A 19,662-nucleotide genomic window follows, 5' to 3' on the forward strand; every position below is an offset into this window, starting at 1 on the left:
GCCTCTAGGAGCTGGAAAAGGCAAAGAAACATTTTCCACTAGAGTCTCCAGATGGGAATGCAGCCCTGTTGACGTCTTGATTTTAGCCCAGTGAGACCCAAATCAGACTTCCAACCTTCAGAACAATAATAAATTTGTATTGTTCAAACCACTAAGTTTGTGGTAATTTGTTACAACAGTGATATAAGGTTAATACAAATTCCAAGCAAGAACCATACAGCAAAGCCCAGTCAACCCACAAAACCATGAAAGATAGTTAAAAAAAAAAAAAAAAAGTAGTTTTGAACCACTAAGTTTTGTTAAAAAGCAATAGATAACTGGAATAGCAAGGAAGTTATCAAGTCTATTAAGTTGTCTTTAAAGAACCCATGAGCCTAACTGAAAAGACTTCCTTTGGGCAAGGAGGAGATAATTTGAGCAGCAATAAGGATAATACTTCAACAGATTGAAACATCAAATTCCTTTAAACCTATGACTTCATAAAGATACAACAAAACTGATCACCTTTGGATGATATTAGAAAGCCAATTCATTATTTTCAAACCTCATAAGTTAATGGGAAAAAAAAGGCTCAAACACTTAGCTTACATTTCTTATCTTCTCTACCAAATAGAGAAGAGGGAAATTTTTCTTCATATAAGGTTTCCACTAACAAAGAAGGAATGACTGAATTACAGAATTTCTAGCATGTAATCTATAATTAATTAATGGCTCTAGGCATTAAGAATTAGTAATAGCTAACATTAAAAAAAATGCTCAGATGACAGAACACAACAGTAAAATTAAGTTGTCTTGAAAAAAAAAAAAAAGAACCTAAATCTAACATAGCTTCTAAGTTCAACTACCAATTTATAGCACACACAAAGAACACAGGACAGAGGAACATATTAAACTACACCAGGAGGACACCATCAAAAAACTCCAACATAAGAAATTCTGCATGTAAATATATTTGTTTTTTCAAACAAATACATTTCAAGGGAAAAAAACAAGGATGGAGGGGGAGGCCTATAGATTAAAGACACTCAGACATAATTTTATAACTAAAATATAGTGTTTAAGGATCTACCCTTGGGCGATTCAACAGTAAAGAAAGACAGCTAGAAGGTCTAATCCCAGAACTCTCCATCACTTAGAGATCAATGGAGATGGAGGCGTCAGCCAAGAAGATTGAGGAGTGACTAAAGAAACAGGAGGTAAAGCAGACTGGTGTCATAGAAGCCAAGAGAAGAACATGTTCCAAGATGGGGTGGTTGTCAACAGAGTTAAAGGCTGCCATGAAGTCAGTAAGATGAAGACTGAAAATGGTCATCAAATTTGTCAGTATGGAGTTCACTGGTGCCCTTGCTAAGAGCAGTGTCAGTGGAGGGTGAGGGCAAAGCTAGCTCAGAACGAGTGACAGTAACTAGAAAGTGAGAAGAAACCAAATATCTAGAGGCAACATTTTCAAGACGTTCACTTAAGAAGAGGAGCAGAGAAATAGCCTGGTGTCTAGGGGAAAATGTGGGGTTAATGGAAATCGATTTTTTAAGTGGAATTTATTTGAGCGTATACGTATGCTGAAGGAGAACTTGAAGACATAGGAGAGAAAGAGGGTAACCAAACAAGAGAAATTCTTGTGGAACTGAGAGGGGATGAAACCCAAATCACACATGGATTTCAGATTTATTTTATTTTGTGTCATTTAAAAAATACTGGTCAGGACTCACTAGATTGACTTAATGACCCACAGTTTGACAAACAACTGATCTAGGGCATATTATTTTACCTTCCTGAATCTATTTCCTTATCTGTAAAATGCGGATGACAATCTCATAAGGTTGTTATGATGGTCAAGTAAGACATTATATGTAAAGTACATATAGGGTACTGAGCACAGTTTGTGCTCAATGAATAACTATTATTAATACTATTTTTAAAAACAAAGAAAATTAATAAGGTCTGAGTCTGGGCATAGCCAGCATCTAGGCTGCTGCCCAAACCTCAACTAATATTTTCATCATAACCACAAGTATCAACTCCATGGTTCTCAAAATAGTGACACTACCTCCTGCTGTGTATCACCAGCTACTTGTATTTGTGTGATTGTTTAGAAATAGTAAAAAATTATGCTTGAGTTTTATTTGAAACACTTCCTTTCTATAAAATCATCTAGATATTTAATAGATAACATGGAAAATTTGATAGCATTCTGAATTTTAAAACATTCCTTCCAAACAACCATACAAATACATTTTTCCAAGCCAAAACAGATATCCTTATGCTTGAAATGCTATTTCTAATTTATTCTTACAGGCTAATTTGCAAAATCAAGTTGTTCGGATGATTGGTTTGCAGTAAACATGGTATACCAAATTGGCTTCTAAATTTAGAGAAAGGTTGAGTCTCCTCTTATAATAATCGAGAAATAATAGAAGTATTAATGATAATGAAATTTCCATAATTAAAAAACTCAAATTCTGAAATAACAAGCAGAAATGAACATTAGTAGGTAGTAGCAACATAAACTGTAATTTTTGCAAATGGTTATTTTGAGCTCTTTTTATGGCATAATGCAACCTCCAAAATTCAATTTACTAAATGACAATATATGTCCCATATGTGTCATAATTAAGTTCCATAGTCTTTGGAGAATTTAGTACTATTAAACATAACAAAGATATTGGAAATAGTGCATAAAAGTCTAAGAATCATAAAAGAAAAAGTTGTTTTTAACAGATGCTATGATTTCTATGTCTGATATTTGAAAAAATTTTAGAAAGTAGTATTGTTATCCATATAAATGTATTCAAAGAAAAATATTATTTATGTATAACGCGATTTGAGGATGAACTCTAGATTTTGAATACAGTAGACTCTGTATCCTTTCTTGGAGGTTTTTGAGGACCGATTTTTGGTAATATCTCCTTGGCATAAAATGTTTTATGAAGTCCAGCTTCTCGAAGTGCTAACTCAAAACGAAGTCTAGGGTCAGAAATTATCTGTAGAAATAAAATGAGTTAAATAAATAGCATTTCACTGAAGTAAATTTTATCATTTAGTTCTGTATTTCCCCAAGCTGTGTAATTTGTTTTTACTGGATAGATGACTAGATGACAGTAAATTCTGTGTATACAGTGACTATATTCTGAAATTACTGAAAATATACAAACCTTTTTGACATTATCACTTTCCAGTATATCAGTGGTTTCCAACATAAGATGTACAGAATACTGTATACTAGATTAGTCAAAATAAAACATTAAAATTATTAAAAGATGGGATAAAAGATGCTTTCAGTACGATCATTGATTTGTTATTTATTGTTAGTTGTAATTATAAAATATAAACAACCATTGATTAAAATAAACCTAAACCACAACCTTGTAAATCTGTCTTTAAACAGACATTTTAATTTCTCCATCATTTGGAAATATGTAAATTAAGTTCAAACACATGGCCACTACTTGAAAAACAAAATCAATAGAACTTTTCTTCCAAGGCCAGATTTCTATTTCAAGCGGAACTAGAAAATGCTTCCATCAATCTGACTCTAAGGGGTATAGATATATGAGTAGTTCAATTTCCCTTTTCATTTATAGCTGATTGGACATTATTCCTCCTTCTATGAATATTAATGTCAACAGACACTGTTTGCAATGATAAGAAGGTGGCCACGTATGGCTTTCAGCTAATGAAACATTTTACATGAACTTGAAGTCTCCCTAGAGGATGGGATAATAAGCCATTGAAAGCAACCCCTCCTTTAAGGAGCTCTTACACTAACAGAGGTAAAAAAATGTACACAGGTAACTACAGTCCGTGGCAACATGTGACAGATGCTCCAAGAGTAGTAGAATACGGAGAGACATCTCCTGGTGCCAATGAGACTAGGATAGTCTCAGGTAAGGAGGACCACTTGAGCTAACTTTAAAGTTCAACTTACTCTTCTATAAAGCTGGGGATGGGGCTGGGGGAGGAAGAGAGATCAAGAAAGAAAGGCACATGCAAACTCAGAGACGAAATAGGTTAAGTTGGGATCGGGGTAATCTGGGTAGAGTACTTGGTACCATTGGGGAACACTGAAAAAGGACACTTCTAAGACTGGGACTTGAATTTTAAAGGCTTGAAGGCTATGCCAAGGAGTCTGGGGAGCTACTGAGGTTGTGTTTCTGTTTTCAGCATGGAACTAATATAATCATTGCTGTTGCATAATAAGATGCATCTGATTACAAGTTCAGGATAAATTAAGGTGGCAGAGAAAGAAGAGACGGAAGCAGGGAGAGTGCTTAAGAATCGACTACAATTATCTAGACATGAAATAATAAATGCCTAAAATTGGCTGGTAGCAAGGAAGAGAGAACTGTCCAAAACACTATGAAGGGAAGAATCAATAGAACTTGGCAACTGATCAATACAGGGACTAGGGGCAACGATGCATATGTCAGGAATAACACTGAGATTTGTGTCTGAAAAGCAACGTATTTGAGCCTTAGACCTAGGTTTCTCCTCTTTTGCTCCAAAAGAGTCTCCCTGGTCACTCTCATCCACTTTGAAGCATTCATGCTCCACCTATGTGCTGTTGACGTCCTCATTATCTCCAGGATTCACCTTTTTTCCCCCCAGCTCCAGAACTGTGAGTTTTAAAATGTTTTCATAATTCTGTTTTTTTCAATACGTATCAAGTGAAATGAAGATCTCCCTCACATACTGACTTCCATTTCCCCAATTCTCCTACCCAGATGAAGCCCATCAGTTTCCTGTAAGTGCGTATTAGACATCTTCAACCTAAACCTGATATGAACAAAATAAATGCTCTCTCCCTAAGTCTGCTTTTCCTTCTGAATTCTTATATGGTTAATGGCAGCACCACCTAATGATTATAATTTACTGAATTATTACTAAGTGCCAGACAATATTCTAGGCAATTGACATTTATTATACTAATCCTCACAAGAACCTTACAAATTGTTTTACAGATGAAGTAAACAAGACATAAAGATGTTAATAGCTTACACAAGTTCACACAGCCAGTAAATTGTGGATGTGGATTTCAATCCAAAATGCAGGCTCTTCTCAATATCACTCACTGCCTAGTTTAGAATCACCCTCACTCATTATCCCCCTCCTCTTCTCAGCCAGAGCCATCCATGCCCCTGCCAGGCCACCCTCCCCCCACTCCATGCCACTTCTATGAGAGCTCCACCATCTTCAAAGGACCTGACTCCACCTCCACCAATTTTCCATTCAGGACACATTGCTATAACATAAAGCTGATTATATAATTCACCTGCTTCAAAGTCTCACCTCTGCTCACAGGATAAAGGTCAAAAGTCTTAGCAAGTAAGATCTACTATACTTTTCACAGTCTGACCGGAATTTATGTCTCCAGTCTCATCCCCCAGCACCCACCCTTACCATGTACCTTACACTGAACACATACCGGTAAGGGTCACCCTCTTCTGCTTGGTGAAGCACTTATTTCCTCAGCCCGGGTACCTGAAAGCTTTTCAGCTTCTGATTTCAATTCTTTGTAAGCCCAACTGCCCTCCCTGCTTTGGATTCTGGAGATACCTGTGCATTTTCTAATTAATCCCTCTCCCTACACCCAGCCCTCTCCCCAATCCAGTTTTGCTGTTGTTTGTTTTTAACTTAAATTATCTGGAATGAATTCTGTCACTGCTGCCAAAATTCCTCAACTAAGATGGAGCTTAGTTTCCCCTTTTCCATTTCTCTGACTTCCCATTCAGGGCTGCCCGTTCATTCCCTTCCTCTTGAGCTGCAGCCCTTAGCCAGAGGCAATCTCACCCTAGTGGAGTTATTCCCATGCATGCTACTTTCCTTCCCAACGCAACTCCCCTGCTCACTTCCTCCACACAGGACAAGTTTATCTTGGTCAGGATGCAGCCCTGGCACCAGCTCAGTGCCAGATACAGTATATGTTCCATAAATATTTGCCCAATTAATATGTGTATTGTTCATCTTTTTATTCCCTAGCAAAGTATGCAGCACATAAATGAGGCACACTCGATTTATTTGTCAGTGAGTGAATGGATGAAGTTTCCTGCTTTTTAAATAATTAAATAAGCATTTAGCTTTTCTTAGATTTGTAAAGTTAACAACTACTTTCTCCCTTAACTTCAGTGATATCCATTCATTCATATGTCCTGGCTCCTCTTCCATCCATCCATCTAAAAAAACTTTAAAAAAATCCTTTCTCAGCTATAGAAACAGATTAAAATGATTCAGAAGTTCCTAGAAACAGTTAAATAACCTCTTACTACCTTTTCCCACAGCAAATGTTTCATCATTAGCTCTGATACATTATTTTCTGTTCATTTTAATTTCAGAAAGCTTCCCTCTGCTTTGTCTTATCAGTATCATTAGTTGTTTCTTTAATAGGGTTTATGTTATGCATTAACAATTCTGAATATGATAAATATTTAAACAAAATACAGTATTAACACAACTTTAAAATTTTATAAAATTATTTTTTAGATTAAAATAATTTTCAATGACAACATTTTTACATAAAGTGTTTTGTTCTATGGTCACCTATCAACTATTTTATATTAAGAATTGTTCAGTAATTATGTGCTCTCATTTAGAAATAAAAATTATGCTAATATGGATGGTATTTAAATGTAAATATTGAAAATAATTTGTAACCCAAAACACACAGTTCTACAATTCTTATCATCATGGCTTTTGCATCAATCGTGCTAATTTCCATAATTACCTGCTGTTCATTATATGTATTCAATGTGAACAGTGGCTTTTGAAGAATAAATTCTTCTTCGATTCCAATACCCATCCTCGCTTTTGATGCCATTGTGTCTGACATCATTCTAACAGGATCAAATTGAGCGACAATAGCAACCTAAAAGAAGAATAAGCATGGCTACTTGGAACAAGATATAAGCAAAATGCTTCTGGGCAACATTATTAATGATAATGTCCATTAAAGTCAAGAAATTTTATTAAAGATTACATAATTACAGTTATGATTAAATTTAGATAAAAATTTCTTTTTCATCCAAAGTCAAGGGAAATTTTATATAGAAAACCCACATATTCAACCACCTTGAAAGTAACCAAAAGTAGAAAACATTAATTTTTAACCACTAGCAATCTATGGCCATGGTAACAACCCCATGAAGCTTTCTAGAAAGTTTAATCTGATTAAGCTGAATCTAGAGCATGTCATTTATGGGTAAAGTCATGTGTGTTGGCATTATTCAGCAAGACGGGTGAGTTTTCATTGTACCAGGCAACTAGATTTCCAGGGACTGTTAAAAACCATTGTTTCCCCTTCCAGTGAAAAACTGCAGAGTCGTTTCAACCCAAATGCCCTTGTCCTTTATGATAATTGAAATTGTTCAAACCTGTATCCTAATGAAAAGAAGCCACTAATTTTGTAAATTATATGCACCATTAATAACACCTGCCTGTTAATTCCTAAAGTCAAGAATTAGCATTAAGAAAATGGCATTTTTAATGCCATTTAGAAATTGTAATGACATAACTGGGGGTTGAACATACTTTTAATTATTATAGGTTTCCTAGCCAAAATGTCTTTTACTGTAGTTCTAAACACTGATTACAGATAACGGGCACAGATATTTCCTCTTTCAAAGGGCTCACAGATGGAAAGAATCCTAATCATATGGACTCTGTAGTTATCAAAATTATATTTTGAACAAGAATGTGTTTAGTAAGAGTGACATTAAGTTTTGTCTCCTGAAGACCATGGTATATCACTATTTGCTAATGATTAAATAATTTAAATTTTGTTGAATCTAAGATGACCAGGACTTAAATTCAAAGTATAGGAATATATTTCTATAATCTATTTTATAAAAGATGATATAATAGTTGTATGCATTTACACTTCCTCTTTACTAAATATTTCATTTAACTAGACTTCCTTGGTATGAATCCAGTTTGACATTTACTAGCTATGTGACTTTGGGGAACCTCTGGGCCTCCTCAGTTTTCTATGAAGTAGGAATAATAATAATTCCTACATCATAGGGTTGTGGTAGAGATTAAATGAGGTAAAACCTAAAAGGTAAAAGCATTTAGAAGAGTAATGTGAATGCACATTACTACAAACTTGTGAAGTAGGTACTATTATTATGATTCCCATTTTTCAGAGGAAGAAATGAAGCTTAGGGAGGTTAAAAGACCTAAGTTTTCTCTGTCAGTAAGTAGTGAACCAGGTTGTACCAGTTTTGAGGGACACCAGAGGCCAAGTTCTTACCCAAGATTCTACACTGCCTTCACTGACAGAGAAGAGAAACCAGACAGTCATTTCCTATCAGCTGGGAAATGGTGTCAATGAAGACTTTAGAGCTTGTGAGTTGAGCTAATCACTTTCAGGTTAAAAACTATGAAAAATTACCAAGTAGAACTATTTTATTACATTTCCCAAGGTCTTAAATTCTTGCTCTTGCCGACTACTACCTTCGGAACTTTTGCCTACTTTTACGAGCCAAAGCAATGGGAGACTTTTATTTCTCCACAAAAACAGTATTTTTATAAAGTGGTTTTTAACCTGTTTGTTGACTGTGGGATGTTTCCAAACAGAGGTTCCTACCCTAGGGAGGATTATCTTGCTCAATCTCCACCACATTTTTTCGAGGAGAGTAAAATCCTTCGGCTAGATGCAGAGTTTCACTGCTGTACATGGATACTATTCAGCTTATAAACTAGAGGTAATATGGATGCATTTAAATCTTGGGAGAGCTATTTTAAAGGTGCTGATAAAATTCTTTTAATATACTAAGAAACTGGAAATGGTTCAACATAAATCTAATTGCTCCCAGCAATGAAGACCAGTGTCCCAATTTGGGAAAGTTACATTTTATATAACAGATGTCATGAACTAAGCCCTAGTAATAATGTTATTAAGAGCACTTAGAAACATTTTTTTAAACCACCCATGAAATTTTCCAAATTAAAAACACCTGTTTCCTCAGGGCTTCTATTCGCTTCTCTCTCTCTGCTTCTTCAAGTGCTTCTTGAAGGGTCACTTCTTTTTTCTCCATCAAACGCTTTTCCAATAATTCTCGTCTATATTTAACCCTTTAAAAATAATGCACAGGAAAGTTAGGAAAACATCATGATAATGGAGATTACGTGGATGGGTGCATAGGGACAGAAGGCAACTCATAAGTGACATCACTGTCATACTGTTTTTACTTGCTTTTGGTTGATTTCTCATATCAAAACAATAAAGGATGCTTGTATAAAATACAATTTATAATAATTCTAATAACAATCATAGAACTGCAGGTCATGGGGCAGGAAAACATGGGGTAAAATCAAATCTATCTCTTTCTTCATTAAAATCTTTGTATGAAATGTCATCTGATAAGTTCTAACACAATTTGAGATGTTAAAAAGGCTATATTACTGATTAAATATACATAATTTTAGAAACACTGGTAAATAAAATACTAGAATAATATGCCCAAAGTATCTCAATTACTAGACTTTAAACCAAACTCTATACTGTTATTCATAACTATGTGTGTGTGTGTGTGTGTGTGTGTGTGTGTGTGTTAAGAAACTTTGAAAACTGCACTTTGACTGTAGATGGCAGCAAAAACATGACTTTCCCTTAGCATTCTGTTTCCATCCCCCTTAACAGCAGATATTAAAACGGCATATTTAAATATCTGTTTTAATACTCCCAGGTTCATTTGGGTCTCCTCGGCTGCTTTTTCAGGCAGCCTCCCTAACCATCTTCTTTGTAGAGATAAGATTTGTCATTTCAAAAACAGTAGGCACCTGGGTTCTCGAGGGAGTAGGTGGCCGTTGCCTCTGTCTTCTATCATAAACGGTTTAGATTTAACTTCCTCTATGGCATCAGTCACAAATGTGCTTTACCCTTAGCGCGCACACCTGCATTTTCCATGGATATCCCTTCGCTAGACCCTTTTTTATTCTGAATCCCGACATTTACTGAGGTGTTCACTAGGCACCAAGTCTTGTGCTAAGGGCTTTACCTCTCTTAGCTCAATTAGACATCACATGTTGGGGTACCTCTATTGATCCCACGTTAGGGTATCACTATTGATCCCATTTTAAAGATAAAGAAATGGAGGCATAGACAAGTGACGTAAATTGTCCAAGCTCTCACACCCAGTAAACGGCAGAGCCTGAGGTCAAACCCAGGCAGACTGGCCCCAGGGCCCATGCCTACTCCTCACCCTCTCGCCTCCACGCAACTACCCACTATGCTCTTCTCTCTTCTCCTCCTGACAACCCCACTCACCTCACTGACTTATGTGTGCCAAACCCTGTGCTAGATATCGAAAGCACACTGAGAAAACGACTGTTCTTAAACAGTTTGTAGTTTAACAGAGACACAGACAAGCCCAAGAACTAAACAAGGTATACAGTGTCTTCAGAGAGGTATAAATAAGGTCCACTGAGAATTCAGAGGAAGGTGCGATGACTACTTGCTGGGCTGTGAGAGAGACTGGTGAGCTTCAGCAAGAGCTCTTTAGAGGAGGCAGCAACTGAGCTGGGTCTGGAGGACTAGAATTTGCAGAGGCCAGGAGACACGGTGGCCGAGGTGGGACAGAGCAGGAGCCGGAATGGGGGTGAGTCCAGGGAGGCACTCGTATTCAGGCTCCTGCACGTGCAGCGCTGGCATCCAAGAGTGGGCGACTTCTTCAGTTTTGCACCCCCGGGGGCCTCACTTGCCCCACCTCGTCACAGCCCTGAGCAGGAAAGGGTTCATGGTGGCTAGAACAGAGAAAGTGGATGAGCAGTGACAGAGAGGCCAAGAAAAGCACTGGAGGGCTGAACCTGGTAGTTACATGGTTCCCTCAATGATTTGCTCCCGGGGAGGAAACCCTCTTTAAAATCAGGTTGCTCCTGAGGCTGGCACTGAAGAAGGTGCTCTGGGAAAGGAGAGAAGGGAAGCAGGCAGCAGATGTTTTTCGAGGACAAAACCCAGAATGGGGTTTGGAAGGAAGATCCTAGCCTCACAGCCTGATGGCTGTGGCTGTCCTCCGCCATCATCTCCCATTTCAGGAGTCAGTACAGTCAGCTACATGGATTAAAGAATCTGAAGACCAGATTGCTCCCCTTCTTTGCCGCCTCCCTGTCATGGAAAGCTCTATTTCTCTTTCCTTCCACGTTCACTAAGGCATGACACAACCTCCCTAATGAGGTTCTACTCAGTTTAAGCACTGAGTACAAGCTAAGTGAACTACTGTGAAGGTTCAATTAAAAGACACCCTGGGATTTGACAATTACCATATGTTAATTCTCAGAACTTTTGAAAAGTTTCTCTTCCTCTGGATGTATAGGTTGCTTTGTCTGCAGTGAAGTTTTGGCTGCTTTGTGGGAAAGTAATAGTTGTTTTATTTGGAGGAGCTTGACTAGTGAGGAAGAGCTTGCAGAGTGAGGCATCTGAGGCTGTGTGGTAAAGAAAGCTGGCTCATGCTTTACTGTGAGGCTCCCTCATTGCTTCAACAAAAATTTGAGCACCTCTCTGCATCCATCACTGTGCTAAGCACTGGAGATACGATTTCAACACAGGAGACACACTCCTGTCCTCACAGAAGCGACCATATAATGCCGATACAAAGACCCAGGCAATTATGACACAGGGGGACTCTTGCTCTGATGGGACAATGGGGCAGAGGTCATGGGAGAGGTACCTTTGCCAGACTTGGGGCATTCAGGGGAGCATCCAACAGGAAGTGGTCTGAATTTCAGATCTAAAAAGGGAACAGGAACTCTCCAGATGGGGAGAGAATAGAAAGAATGTTCTAGGTAGAAAAAAAGAAATGGCAATATGAAGGCCCAGAAGGTGGAAGAGCACGGTACTTTTGAAGAACTGAAAAATATTTGGAATGACCAAAAATGAAAGATGTAAGGTGAGGAGTGCCAAGAGCTGAGGCTGGGGAGGCAAGAGAGGCCAGACGGCGGGGGCTTTGCAAGCATGAGGGCTTTGATCAGGGCAATGGGATCAGAAAGCTCTCTCCTATAATATGGAAGATGGATTGCAAGGAAGCAAGACCAGAGAGAATTATCCAGATGCAAGTTGATGGTTTCCTGAATTAGGGCAGAGGGAGGGGTGCTGGTGGGAGTTAGAGAGAAGACATGTATTTAAAATTTATGTAGAAAATAGAATAAGTAGGAATCGTTAGTGTTTTTTATGGGAAGAGGGGAGAGGAAGTTAAGGTTTCTGTCTTGCATGATGAACAATGGCATCCCTCACTAAAACTGGGGACTTAGAGAAACCAGGAAGAGAAGGAATCAGGTTCAGTTTAGACATAGATCTGCTGTCGTAAGATCTAGGCTGGAGCAGTGGATGCCGATCTTTATCAATGGCATGGGATTGAGTCCGAGGGACAGATGGCACCAGCCAGGAAGAGACTGTAGAGTAAGAAGAGAGGCAGGCCTTGCATTGGTTCCCAAGGAAACAACTTTTTTCCCTTCTTTTCTATATATATTTTCAGTATTTATAAATTTTATATCATTCATTCATTCGTTGGCTGGGTGCCCATTCTGTGCCAAGCACCGTTCTAGGGTGGGTGATCCATGCTGATTAAAACAAAACAACCCGGCTCTCATAGAGTTTCAATTCTAGACATATATATTTATTCATCTATTTAGAAGTTTAATTTCTTTTCAAAAGGTGGGGGATATTATCAGTTTAATTTCCCCACTCTGCTACAACCCAAGGAAGCAACTTTTAAGAAAGGGGCAGAAGAGGAGGAAACTAAGAGAATGAGGAGAAATGGTGGCAAAGAAGCAAAGGAAGATGGGAACAGCAATGTCACATGCTACAAATCAGTTATAATATCAGATAATCATTGGATTAAATAACAGGGAGCCATTGGCGACCTCGGCATTAGAGAGGTGACTGAAGAATTAGCGGGAGATAAGGAAGTAAGAGGGAGCAGAGACAACCCCTTCAGTAAGACTGATGCCAACGGGGAGGAGAGAGGCAGGGCAGTGCTGGAGGAAGCTGATCACAGTTGCATTGGCTCCAAAGTGATGATCAAGATGACTCTGACTACCATGAAGATTGGCCAAGGGAAGATTTCAGGAAACAGACACACTCAAATTCTTCATTCTTAGAGATGTTATCGTTTAAACTCAAATAATAATTCACTGTAAAGGGGGAAGCTCTTGGTACATCTTTCTTTTCCCAGTCTGGATAGAAAAATGTCTTTGCCTAAAGAGAAGTGATGCAGAAAAACTCCTGGGAGAAAGCCAAATACTCACATATTCATGGGGAAAGAAAATAGCAACACAGTAAAGTCAATCATTTGGAAAATTTTCCACATAAATACCTTCAGCCATTTGAGGTAGCAGCTTTTCTCCAAATTAAACTGTTGCTATGAAAGTCAATGTCAGGAAGTGGCAAAACTCAATAGTCTTTAAGCTCTGCACTGAATTCCCAAACAGGAATCCTAGGTTCTTCTCTCAGTCTGTTTTATGCTCCTTGAGTTGACGAAGGTTGAGAGTGCGGCAGAGGAGGCCTTTTCCACTCCTCTTGGGGGAGGAGAAGCATCATACTGTTCAAAAGCAACAGCTGCTGCAGAATCAGGCACAGCATTAACAATAATCTGAAAAGGATTTTGTTTAAGCCTCTGGACCTGAGTGTAGTTGAAGGGACAAGAAGCTTTCATGTAGAAATGGAGAATTTTTGTATAATTTTGGATAATATTTATGTGTGTATTGCACTCTAAGAGATGAGTATACAAATGCAAATGGTTTGGAAACACCATGAACTTCAGTAACAGCCTCCCTTTGCTTTAGTGAAACTTCAGTAAGAACTGGGCAAAATATTAAGTACAAAATCTTGACCTCCCTCCTATCTGGAGACACAGGTAACTTCAGTCTAAAAGGAAGCTACAGCAAACAAGAGGGGAAAAAAGACTTCAGAATAATTGCTGGTAGTGGGAGGTTCTACCGTTTTTGTTTTTTTTTTTTTTAAACTTATGCAGTAAATAAAACAGCATTAACAACACATCTTAATTAGATTAACCAGTATGGAACTCCCATCAAAAATGTTTCAGGGAAGTAATCTGCCCTACTGAATTAGAGGCAGTTTCTAAACAAATCTGCTACTTCATTTTTAGGTGATGTGGCTTACTCAACATTGAACAAGAAATCTTTAACAGGCACACACTGGCGGTGCTATTGCCACAGGGGTCTGAGCAGCAGCAGCAGCATGGTGAACCTGTTTCTGCCTGCTGGGAAATCCCGTTTTGGCTTAAACCCCACTCAGAAAGTTTTGCCCACCAAGCAAAGAGAACCTCTCCGTGAGCTCTAGGGAACTCCAACAGGGAAGAGTGCGCAGATCAAAACATAGGCAGGCCAGGTGGCAGCACCTGTCCAAAGGTGGAGGTCTGGGGGAGAGGAGGTGGAGAAGCCAGCCCAGAGAAAAGAAAGGAGATAACATAACCAGTGCCGGTATCGCGCCTCTAACCATCTGGGTGATGAGACTCGACTCAGTGGGTGTTCTGGCTAAGGGCCTAAGCAGAGACCAGTTCCTGCAAATGTAATGTGAATCCTGATACAAAGCAGTGACATCCTGGTACAGATCAGCATGGGACAAGAACAAAGAGGATTCACAGAGAACCCACAGAACCACAAGGAGATGAACTCCCGCCAGCCCCAGAAAAAGATACTATTCTTCTGGCTCAGAGCGCTTACTGGTTCCTTTGTGCCGTGTAAAGGCAAGTTCCTATTGGAACTCCAGTCTTTAATTGATTAATTCAATTAGTCAACAGAGTTACTTGAGCACTTACTATGTGCCAAGCACTGCCCCAGGTGCTCAGGATAACAATAGTGAAAAATAAAAACCAGACAAGATCCCCCCTCTTAAATCTTACGTTATTTGTGGGTTATTCTATATAAGCATGCTTAAATTAACATCCTAGTAAAATACATTAAATTGTTTTAATAAATTATTTTTGAATTTATCACAGAGTCCTAAATTAAAGAGCTCCTTCTTATATTGCTCTAAAGCGACAGTTCTCAACTGTGACTATCATTGGAATTATCTGAACTTAGAAAAAGTTCTGATGCCAGGGCCCCACACCACTCTAATTACATCACAGTCTGGTTCGGGGGCTCCAGCATCGGTATTTTGTTAAAAGTTACCCAGGTGATTCTAATGAGCAGTCTGGTCTGAGTGCAGCACCACCTGGCCCCTTGGGTCCCTAATTTGCGCTAATGTCAGGATCACCTGGAGGGCTTGTTGAAGTGCAGATTGCTTGATTGCCTCCAGAGTTTCTGATCCAGAAGCAGTGAGGCGGGGTCTGAAAATCTGCATTTCTAAGAAGTTTCCAGGTGATGCTGGTTCTGCTGGTCTGGGGACCACACTTTGAGAACTACAGCAAAGACAAATATTTTGATTAGAGGGACTCTACCTGCCTACTGTTAACAAGACAAAACCAGATACAAATTACTACCCAGATAGGGTTTCTTATTTACGGTTGCATGTGCTAAATAGTTATATGCCTCAGGATTGACCCACACTAGAAGTTCCTGCTTTCATGTTACTGACGTTCAAGAGCAGAATCCTTAATTTGTGTCATATTTTAGATTCCACATATAAGTGATGTCATATTCCACTGTATATATATATATATATATATATATACACCACATGTTCTTTATCTATGAAACAGAAAGAGACTCACAGACATAGAGAACAGGCTTGTGGTTTCCAAGCACGGGTGAGGATGGGGGAGTGTTCGATTGGGAGATTGGGATTAGCAGATGCAAACCATTATATAGAGAATGAATAAACAACAAGGTCCTACTGTATAGCACAGGGAACTATATTCAATATCCTGTGATAAACCGTAATGGAAAAGAATATGAAAAAGAATGTTTATGTATATGTATGACTGAATCACTTTGGTGTACACCAGAAACTAACACAACATTGTAAATTAAGGGTCCTTCAATTTTAAAAAAGAGCAGAATCTTTCAACCCCATCCCACCCCCATGACCCTAACACACATGGATGACAGGTTCCCTCAGTGGCAGTGGTCCGCCCCGGCTTGGGTCAGTGTCAGTGATGGGTAGTTGCAACAACGGCTGTTACTGAACCTCTTTCTTTCCCTCCAGGGGACAAAACACTGGTGTATCCTGATGACGGTTGAAAACCTCAGACTCCTGGTGATATTTAAAGGGTCTATTCAGTAAAATCAAAAAAGGAAGAAACAACTTGAAAGCATTTCCGCTATGAGCCACTTCCCTTGGGAATAGTTCTTGCAACTCCAGGGGGGTAAATATTTTTCATGCTGGAAGTGAAAACCCATAAATAAGAGTCATGTACATTTTCCTGTTGGTTGTAATCAGTTCCAACCTAGCCATCTGAGTTCACCTGAGTTAGAAATGCAGAGATATAAACAGCTGTGAAACAAGGATTTAAACCTGGGAATCCAGAATATAGGACAAGATGTGAGGAGAGGGTTACTGAAAGAATGTTGCAAATATCGTATTAGCCCTTGCCTCAAGTTAGTGCAGAAAGACATTTCTGCCACATTTATCCTCCTCTTTTCGAACTACTCCTAACCCTTTCCATCTAGTTTTCAGTAATCCTTTTATACCCTCACATAGCCTCAAAAATTTCCTAGAATACTCCTTTCCAATAGCATTTCAAGTAGGGTACAAGAAATAAAAGATGCATTGTCTATCGGGAATTAAAAGCAATAATAAAAGCCGGTCTTCTTTTTTCTTTTTAATCACCATGCATCAGCAACTCTAAACAAAGTTAGTGATAAAAACTCCCTCCACTGGAGCATGCAGCCCCATCTCACTGACTCTTGGCTGCTCCTTTCAAATGTTTCCCTTAACTGAAAACCAGTGCTTCCCAGGTGATCCTACTTCCATGGTTACCCTTTTACAATGGTGAGGGAAGAAGGCTAGCATTTTCCTGGCTCTCCAACAATTCCAGAAAAGTTTTATCCATTGACTTGGGTTAGACTATCCTCTTTCTAATAGGGTTCTTGGGATCAACTACTGGCTTCCCAGGTCACTGCCCGACATTTCCTGAGGGTTATTCAAAACTCCACCCTTACAGTTCCTTGATTCCCCAGCAGCATTTGCTTCTCCCCTGCTTCAACAGCCCACTCCTTAGACCAAACTTGGAGCTTGGCATCACCTATTGAAACTGTGGGTAATCATTTTCAAATCCATTTCACCTGCTTTCACTAATCAAGGTCATTTTAAGACTTGCATGTTCTCCAAGCTGTACAGAGCCTATACAATAAGATGTTTACCTGAGTTGCTTTCTGGGAACTAGGAGTCAGCTGTGTCTAGCTCAGCTGAGCTGGTTAAGACTGGATAGGACCACCAACCAACCCTCCAACTGAGCATGCACGAGTGTCCGCTAGGTGACCTTTTGATGTCAGCGAGCTGAAAACTCCACCCTCAGATCGTGCTAAGCATCTCCATTTTTGAACATGCAGAGGCCTGTAGCTTAGTTACACCTGAGCAGAACGATGATTGCTGCACCTTTTTCCAACCAACTTTCCCCATGCTCCATACACCTCAGACCATCCTGCTGCTTTATTCTTTATCCCACAAATACCCGGAGCCCCTTGCCTCTCGGGAGGGGGCTCTGAGACTTTTTCTCCTGTCTCCTTACTTGGCTGCTTAGCTAATAAACGCTCTCTTTGCTGCACACCTCTGGCTTCTCAGCGTTTTGCCTTGCTGCCTGTCAGGCAAAACGAACCTGGTCTGGGAACACCATTTCCCTGCCAAAATTTTACACTGAGGGATTCTGTTCTGACTCCAATCTCTAGGGTCACCACATATACCGATGAAGGCTGCATGCTGCATAACCCTAGGAATGGACTGCCTTCCAACCTCCCATCCTTTTTACGTTCACTCATTTAACCTTACTCAACCTGCTACTACTTTAGCTTATCAGGCTCTCCATTTCTCAACAATATTTATGAACTTTGTGCCAGGCACTGGGCTAGGTCTTTCCCTCATGAAGTTTACTGTCATTCTACCTCTTCCTTTTCTCCCAGGCTATGAGGCACAATCAGATTTTACTTAAGTCTCTCTCCAGCTTTGGATCGATGGGCATATCTCTTCAAAGGCATTATCATTAATACTCTTTTATTGTCTTCTTTTCTTTCCACATCTGCTCTGACAATTTCCAACCCTCATTCTTTATTGAATTTGTTATATATTTGTGAGGTTTGAATCTTACCTAGACATTTAACACTCCTCCAGAATGATTTTATTTACCTCAGCTGCTTGATAGTCTCCCTCTTAGCAGAGAACCTCACCTCCTACTTTACTGAAAAGAAAAGGCCATAAGTGTTCACTTTCCCTACCATGCTTTGTTCACTTCCAATCTTGTCAAGACTCATCTTTATTCATCCTTTCCTCCTTAAACCTGGGCTCTTAAATACCATAAACCTAGTCGTCTCTAGGTCCTTGCTCCAGAAGTAAATCTTTTACTTTCCTATTTCTTCAGTCCTTTTCCCCTCCACGGTTCCTTTTCTTCTGCACACAAACTTCTTCAAATGGGGAAAATACATATCTCTCAACTCTCTCTTTTCAGCTACCGTCCTCTTTTTCCCTTCCCGGCAAAATTTCTTAAATGGAGTAGCCATACTTTGTCTCTAATTCTTTCAGTCTGATTTAGTCCAAACCCCCCTGCAGTCTGGCCTCTGACCTTTCCACTCTGTGGAAACTGCTCTCACCAATGCCTCCAAATTGTAAACTCAGAGCCTCCTTTTAAAGCTCCTCTGACTTGACCTAACAATGCCTGGTACTGATGACCACCTCCTTCATGAATGCACATCCTATTTCTGACTGCTTTTCCTCATATTTTACTCGCTCCTCCTCATCTGTCCACCCAAGTTTCCAACACAAATCCTCTTTTTAAATCCACAATTTAAAAACATTGTCTGGGAAATATGACTTCAGCTACAATCAAGGCATGAATAGCTGCAGCTTCCAACTCCTTCAAAGCCCCAAATCCTTTGATCTTTTATTTCTTCTCTATGTAATTTCAGGATTGACTTCAGTTAAATCCCTCAAATGTAACTATATTACAGTGATAGTTAAATGCACAGCTTCTGCCTTAATGGGCATCTGAGCTTGGTATAGTGTTGACATCCTTTTGTGAAAACTTAGGAACAAACCTAATGACACACGGCTAAGTAGAAGTCTGGAATTTCTCCCCAGATCCTCTTAGAAATGAACCACCGTGGCATCATGGGTACCATGGACAGGGCCAAGATTCTGCCTAGCCAATTATTTTGGGTTTGCTCTAATCCAAAGGCTGAGACTTATGTTCCCAATGTTTAATACCTTATAACATGGCTGCAACAATTTTAGCCTGAAATATTTATAGTACAGTTAGTCACTTCAGCTACTTAAAAATCATAAAATGTATAACTTTGAGCAATATAACTTCTTGGAACCAAGAAAATTTTTTATGTGCTTAAACAACTGACTGGGCACACAACATTTGGGATTACTAGCTATAAACCATTTTACAAATAGGAGATATCTTCCAAAAATAATGACTTTAATATTAGAAGAGTTGATTTTTTTAACCCCTACTTTCTGATAGTAATTGTATAGGGCTACTGCCTATTATGGCCAAATTAGATTTTAATAATTAGACCACACTGGTAAACATCTGTTGTTTTTTTACCCTC

The 19,662-nt window shown here is 39.1% G+C and overlaps 1 protein-coding gene across 1 annotated transcript in view; it reads right to left on the minus strand.

Annotated features, from left to right (window-relative positions):
* Positions 1-2,484: 2,484 nt before the first annotated feature.
* The window catches only part of CCDC148 (coiled-coil domain containing 148), a gene marked incomplete at its 5' end in the record, with an annotated part of 198,694 nt that continues 181,516 nt past the window's right edge, over positions 2,485-19,662 (minus strand). Inside the window, 3 exon segments of the mRNA XM_079925257.1 lie at positions 2,485-2,981; positions 6,719-6,859; positions 8,949-9,066. Coding sequence (XP_079781383.1) covers positions 2,835-2,981; positions 6,719-6,859; positions 8,949-9,066 — 406 coding nt within the window. The 3' untranslated portion in view covers positions 2,485-2,834.

Source organism: Stenella coeruleoalba (genome assembly GCF_951394435.1).
Source record: "Stenella coeruleoalba genome assembly, chromosome: 6".
NCBI lineage: Eukaryota > Metazoa > Chordata > Mammalia > Artiodactyla > Delphinidae > Stenella > Stenella coeruleoalba.